This window comes from Limulus polyphemus, unplaced genomic scaffold, assembly GCF_000517525.1.
Source record: "Limulus polyphemus unplaced genomic scaffold, Limulus_polyphemus-2.1.2 Scaffold137, whole genome shotgun sequence".
Taxonomy (NCBI): Eukaryota; Metazoa; Arthropoda; class Merostomata; order Xiphosura; family Limulidae; genus Limulus; species Limulus polyphemus.
This window is the reverse complement of record NW_013665747.1, coordinates 184,699-192,193: the sequence shown is the minus strand read 5'-3', so window position 1 is coordinate 192,193 and position 7,495 is coordinate 184,699. Positions and strand designations below refer to the sequence as shown.

The 7,495-nt window shown below is 35.1% G+C and overlaps 1 protein-coding gene across 1 annotated transcript; it reads right to left on the bottom strand.

Moving 5' to 3' along the window:
- Window positions 1-6,194: 6,194 nt before the first annotated feature.
- Window positions 6,195-7,067, bottom strand: LOC106474210 (protein ZBED8-like). Its single transcript, XM_013934905.1, has one exon. It carries the CDS (start codon window positions 7,065-7,067, stop codon window positions 6,195-6,197), a length of 873 nt encoding a protein of 290 aa, XP_013790359.1.
- Window positions 7,068-7,495: the final 428 nt, after the last annotated feature.

Below are 7,495 nucleotides of genomic sequence, written 5' to 3'. Positions count from 1 at the left end.
TGCCTACCGGGTCACTCATGCTGAGAGAGAGAGGAGAAACGGTAGAGCAACATTTGGGGAAGAGGTTGATTCCAGGCAGTTGGTAAAAGGAAGAGACAACATAGATCCAGTAATATTATGTAAAGTAGATCGAAACTGCTCGATTTATCATATGATAATTAATGTTGACCAATATAATATAACTTCTAGAATTACTATCCAAGTAGTAGAAGAAGCCTTGGGGTAGAAGAACACCACAACGGACATATATTGTAGCAACTGTGATAATTCTGAAAGGAAAAGATACAGTGAGAATAAAATATCCAGGAAAAGAGATCATGGTAATATAATGAATAGAGGCAGATGAACACAATCACAGAGTGTTATCCCACCTCTGTGAACACCCGAAGCATAGTCACAGTGACGGAAATTGTAGCCAAATAATTTTGCCTTTTAATGATAGGTTGAGGAAAGTCTTCTTAAAGACAATGCAATCATATGATCCCATAACTAATAAAGTTTCCAAAAGGATTTGTTTGGAAGAAACGATTAATAAAGAAAAATTTTAGCAGGTGGTCCTTATGTATCCTTGCCTTTCGGGATCCCATAAATGGCGGAAATGAAAGTATATGTTGAGTTCAAAGTATGTGGCGTCTATGTTGAATTTATATATAATCTTAGCTATGTAGTTGATGTCATACAGCATAAAGGATTTTTGAAATGGGTGAATATTTTTAGAGTAATATTATTAAATCAAAGAGTGCCTTCTATGGTTTAGGAGTTGAGAGAAAAGTTCGAATGAGACATAATTAGATTAGTGGTACCAACAAGAGTCAAATTAACAGGTGAATCTGGTTTTGGAATTGGCTTTCTTCGACATTTGTAAGAACTTGTGGGATGGTCTAGCTGACAGATAATGCACATCTAGTAAATTGCTTGACTAGATGACGACTCTAACAATGTGAACAGATTGACTTATTAAAACATTTTGCTGTTGAATGAGTGTTTATCACAGGTGCTTTTCACAGAACAAAGGTTGGAGTGGAGGTGCCCTAGAAGCTTACACTATATATCGTTGTTTACAAATAAAAAACTGGTTAAAGTAGATGGTTAATTACTTTACTGCTTTTCGCTAAAAGACGAAGTATGATTGTTGGTCGCCGTATCAATAGCTTGTCTTTAAGTAGTCCTGAAAATATTTATTTTTCAGAGATGATTGGGTCTACTTCAGAAATGATACATGAAAATAATGGAATTCGGCAAGGTGAAGGCTGTTGTTTGAGAGAAGGGGATTCGATCTTCTGGATGGTGGTATTAAGGCCTACATTTTTTATCCCCATTTTAGTACAAAGAATGTCAAAGAGCTGAGAATTCTAGGCCTTAACAGTGATTCCATTACGAATTGGTATAAGTTGGTGGGTGTCTGCTCAAACACAATACTCAGAGATATTCAAAAATAGTGTACGAGTCGTATAGAACTTGGAGTCCAGTTGAGACAATAAAACAACATATAAGTGTGTACTTAACTGGTACCCATAAAAGCTTATGACAAAACTGACTGGATGAGGCATAGAAGATGGTGTTACTGAAGTTTTTCACAATGTTATGACAGAAATAGGAATGGTAAGCGATGCTCAAAATGTAACTTTAGCAAATGAAGGCGTGGTAGTAACTTCAGTGAATGTAGGATAATCTAGTTTTCCATAAAGTTGGAGTAAGCTACGGTATGAATTTCTTTGAGTCATTGCCGAGTTTGGAATAGGGCTTAACACGATGTCTAGTAAGAAACAACCCTTTCAGCTCAGCTTTCCACCACATCAGACAAACAATAATGCATTCAATACAATCGTAAATATATAAATCTTGGACGCCTATTAGTACAAACTAAGTAACCAAATTTAGAAACTATTTATAACAACAATAAACCAAACGTTAAACTCAACTGCAGAAAAAGTCCAACAATTGATCCGTTCCATCCACCGAAGCTTCAATTCACAAACACAAAGCGTGAACTAATGTTGTGAAGTAGTATAAGTAATAAATCAGGCCCAACTCTAACAACGATAGTCCAGGATCTCATCTTTATCACGACAGAGATTCGAACCCCGTCCCACAACAACTGATAAAAAAAACAACAAATGGAATTTTATATGTTCAATATGTTATTTCTGCAAAAAGCTACTTTTTTGTAAAATTTGTAGATCCGTTATTCTCGCGATTTACGTGAAATTTATAGAGTATTGTTCTTATGGCGATTTCTGTATAACGCCTGTAAAAGGAAACCTTAATATAAAGAATATACATTATCTTAATTAAAAATAAAAACCAACTTTAAATTCAGAACGTAAAATATGCTTCTTTCACGATTGTGAATGTGTATAAAAACGCTAGAACACTCGGTAGAAAGACGACCAACAATTGTTGTATTCGAAATAACGTGTCTGACTTTAGCCTTTGTTACTCCTACTCAACAATAGTACTTTTGGTAAATGCTCAATATCATGACCCATATTCATCGATACCGTATTTTCCCGTAATTTACTGTGAAAGAAAGTGAGCAGACAGCACTAAATGTCCCCCCACAAAAAACTCCTGGAGTTCGTAAGGTATCTAAATATGGGGGAAAAAATTAAAAATCGGTTTTGGCTCTATATAGAACAAGAGGTACCTCTGGAGTCAAAACTAAGTTGGCTTCACACACAACGATGACCATTGTAAAAGCCAAAGACTTAAGCTCAAGAAAGAAAGGTACGCCGACTCTTGAGTATGTACTAGTGAATCTCTGATGGTAAGTGTATTTGGAGATATGGCATTTGCTGTGAAGGACAGCATTATAAATAATGAATGCAGCGGGAAGACACAGTAGGCAACACCGTGTGGCTTTTTTTCTAAAACAAACAAACACATCGTTACAAGTTATTCATTATGTTGATTTATAAAAATGGTTCCCTAGAGGCTCAGTAGCATGTTTGCGGATTTACGATGTTAAAATCCGGGTTTTGATGCTCGTGGTGGGTACAGAACAGATAGCCCATTGTGTGGCTTTGCGCTTACCTACAAAGCTATAAAAGTGTCATTACTAGCGCCATCTTGGGGAATTTTTTAGTTTCTTAAAATATGAATTAAGTCTTTTAGATAATTTTTATATGATGAAAAATTTAATTATTCTTATGTCCTTTTAAATAAATAAAATATATAATTTGTCCAATTCAGTAATTTTGTAGCTAGAGAGCACCTTTAATCGATTTGATAGAATAAGATTTTTAATGGATTGTAAATGTCTTTAATAATATACGAAAAATAATTCATTAAGTTATATTTCTTTTGACGCAGCACCAGAAATAGTGTCTGAAATGTAGAACGATAACTTATGGAGGTAAAAGCAGTTTGGTGAAAACTAGAAAAAAATATGGTGAAAAGTGTTTTTTAAATTATGATCTAATATAGACACACACACATATATATACACCGTTATTTTTATACAAACTTAGACATTTGTTTATTATCAAATATTCAAGCCTGTTTATGTCGTTAAGGCCAACAACATTGAGGAACATTAATTAGGGATGGCTAACGCAGATAGCCCTAGGGTAACTTTGCACGAAAAATTCAAGAAAAACAACCATAAGTGTCTACTCTTTTACATTTCAAGTCTATAAAAATTATTATGTAAAAGGAGGCGAAGAAAATGTAAACTAAGAAATTATATGAGAGTCCAAAACAACAATAGAATATGAAACTTGATTAACAATTTTCTTAAAGATAGACAACACCCAGTGGAACAGCGGTGTGTCTGTGGGCTTAGAACGTTAGAAACCGGTTTTCGATACCTGTGGTGGACAAAGCACATATAACCCATTGCACAGCTTTGTGCTTAACTTCAGACAAACAATTAAAGGTAGATAAATTAGCAAGATTTAGATGTACTATCCCATCTCAACCGATGGGTGAATTTGAAAGATGTTCAAATACTGCTAATGTTCACTTTTTTGTAAAAAATAGAAAGTTTACAATTTTGATTAACTTTCACACTGATTAATAACAATTGAGTTTGGGGTGTAAGAAACATTTATTATTTGAATGTGTTACATTTTAAATTTATCTTAAAATATTGAACATTTGCCTCTATGTTAATTGATATATTTTGTATTTTATGTTCAAAATATATATTATTATTGCATGATAGATTTTGTTTTGTCGGATACTTATACAACCCAACTGTTAAATATATTTATTTGATAACGTTTGAATTTTCCAGTTTATTAACATGTTTCATAAAAAACTAAATTAAAAACAGAAATACCTAATATGCTTCAGACCAATCATTTTCATGCTAAAAAGTAAGTTACCATCAATATATGCTTAAAATTTTCTAATTCGTGCATTTTTCTTTACTGATATAATAAAAAATATTTATGAAAGTAATTAGATATAAATATTCTCAGTTTAGTTAATTAAAGACTTATTATGTACTCCACCATTTTAGTAAGACTATTGTTTTAGGCGTTTTGTATAATTTTAAAAATTACTTATCGCTCGTAGAGTGGTTGGATATTTTAGCATTATCCGCTATTTCGAAAGATTTCTCTTTGGTTCTGCAAATCTAACAACATGTATTGACACTAGATGTCAGCACAAAAACAAAACAACAACAAAAAAACATTATATGATTGTTTTTGAAATTCGCGCAAAGCTACGCGAGGGCTATCTGCGCTAGCCGTCCCTAATTTAGCAGTGTAAGACTAGAGGGAAGGCAGCTATTCATCATCACCGACCGCCAACTCTTGGGCTACTCTTTTACCAACGCATAGTGGGATTAAGTGTCACATTACAACACCCCCACAGCTTAAAGGGCGAGCATGTTTGGTGGGAAGGATTCGAACGCGCGACCCTCGACTTGCGAGTCGAGCGCACTAACCATCTGGCCATGCCGGGCAAGTTCTAAACGAACGATACTTTCTATGTTGCACGTAGCTTCGGTACCTCTGCTGATAGTTCGTGTTGAGTAGATCTGCATGGCGAATGACGCATACGCACACCATTCCCCCATTCCCGTGAAGCTAATGAAATAACTGACGCACGAGGCGTGGGTATACTTACTAATTATTTCTAATTAAAATGTTTTGTGCTTTTTTATGAAAAATTATAGAGAAGAAGGTAACGCAAGGAATCTAGATTAAAAAAAAAACACAACATTAATGGACCTTTGGAAGAAAGATTTTTACCATGTTTGAAAATTGAAAAAGTCTAGTTTTATATGATTTTGCAAAACCCGAAAAATAGATTAGCTAAATGAAACTAATTTTTGTTTATTTTTAAGGTGAAATTCCTAGATAAAGGCGCATGTAAATGAATATTTTATCAAAAATATCAAAGGAATAATAGTCTTTATTTTTTAACGACACACCTAACAAACTAAAATAAAATAACAATAAAGTAAGTGGACGATTGTCTTTCACAAATTCTTCTCAATCCGTTATTATTTATCTCATAATATTTACACAAAGGATAGCTGCGCGTAGTCGTCCCTTATTTTGAATTGAGAGACTAGAGCAGTAGTTCCCAACCTTTTTCAATGCTGGCACCCCTTGAGATTTTTGAAATGCCATCTCGCACCCCAGAGTTAAAAGTAAAAAATGATTTTTTTTAGGTCAAATTATTAAGTACCAATTAATGAGTATTTTTAATTAACACAAATTTTTCGAAAAGAAGAAAAACACTTATTTTGCCAGAAAAGAAAACACGTTATCATGAGTCAGAAAAATTTATATATATGTGTCCGTGTGTGTGTTTGTGTGTGTCCGTGTGTCTCTGTGTGTGTGTCTGTGTGCCTGTGTGTGTGTGTGTGTGAGAGAGAGAGAGTTTGCCAGAAAAGAAAACACGTTATCATGAGTCAGAAAAATTTATATATATGTGTGTGTGTCCGTGTGCCTGTGTGTGTCTGTGTGCCTGTGTGTGTGTGTATGTGTGTCTGTGAGAGTTTGCCGGAAAAGAAAACCCGTTATCATGAGTCAGAAAAAATTTATTTTTACACAAATTAGATGTACATAGTATCGAAAACTCATATCAAATCCTATCAATGTGACATTTATTTTTGTTTCTTCGCAATTATGTCTGGAATACGGGGTTCCTTTTTGCTGAGAGCGATGCGCATGTCGTGCTGAGCATCGAGGCGATTTCGAAACTTGCTTTTCACATAAAGAAGAGTCGAAACCCTACTTCGCAAAGATATGTTGTTGCGAAGGGAACAAGTACAGTAAGTACTTTCTTGGAAATGTTCGGGAATCTTCCAAAGTTTTTACTTCGAACTCCATTTTTGCAGTATGATCATTTTCTATGTCAATTATTCCCTCCTTGAAAGGATCTTCGTCAGGCTTAACTGAAACAGAAACAGGTTCCTTATCCAGCAGTCGCTGGCTTCCAAATTTCCTGCACAGAAATAAATACCCATCAAAGGCATATAATAGCTGTTCAAGGTGAATGCGTATTGCTGTGGCAACTTCTGGAAGTAGTGACTCGTGTTCTTCAACAACTTCTTCCAGCGATGGAAACCTAGCCAAATTTCCCTTCTCAATATTTCTCAACCACAAAGGAATTTTAGCTTTGAAGGAAGCCAATTTTTCATGTGCAATAGCCACGTTTTTATTACTTCCTTGGAGGGAAATATTTAGTTCATTTAAGTGAGTAAATATGTCGGTCAAGTATGCTAGCATTTGCACAAGCTCTGGGGAATTAAATGAAGAAAAGAGATCCAATTTTTGATCCTTTAAAAATGTCTTGATCTCCTTACGAAGCTCAAATATACGCTGCAAGACACGTCCACGGGATAGCCATCTCACCTCCGTGTGGTATAGTAGAACCGTGTTTTCAGAATCCATGCTTTCACGAAACGATTGAAATAAACGATGGTTCAGTGAACGTCGTCTAATTACGTTAACATTTTTCACACATGTTGACAAAACGTCTTGCAGACATTTTGGTAAAGTCTTCGCTGCTAGTGCATACCGATGAAGCAGGCAGTGTGTGACACGGACCTCAGGAATTTCCCGTTTCATGAGGGCTGCAAATCCAGACCGATTTCCTAGCATAGCATATGGAACCAACGATGTTCATATTCAATCCATGTTTTAAGAAAAATTATTTTATGAGGTCGAACACGTTCTGGCCTTTTGTGGTGGTCTTTAGTGGTTCACAAAATAGAATGTGTTCTAATAGTTCTTCATTCTTGACATAATGAACAAGAGCAATCAATTGGCTACAATGGGAAACATCTGTAGATTCATCCAATTGCAATGATGTTTTTACAGAAGGCGTCTTGATATCAGTAATCACCTGTTCCAAGATGTCCTCACTCATATCAATTATTCTGTTCCTGATGACATTGTTAGACATTGGTACTTGTTGCACCTTCATTTCCGCATCTTTCTCCAAAATGGTCTTAACAACTTCAAGGATACATGGCTTCACTAGCTCTTCAGCGATGGTATAAGGTTTTTTTCGCGTTGGCCACCTGATA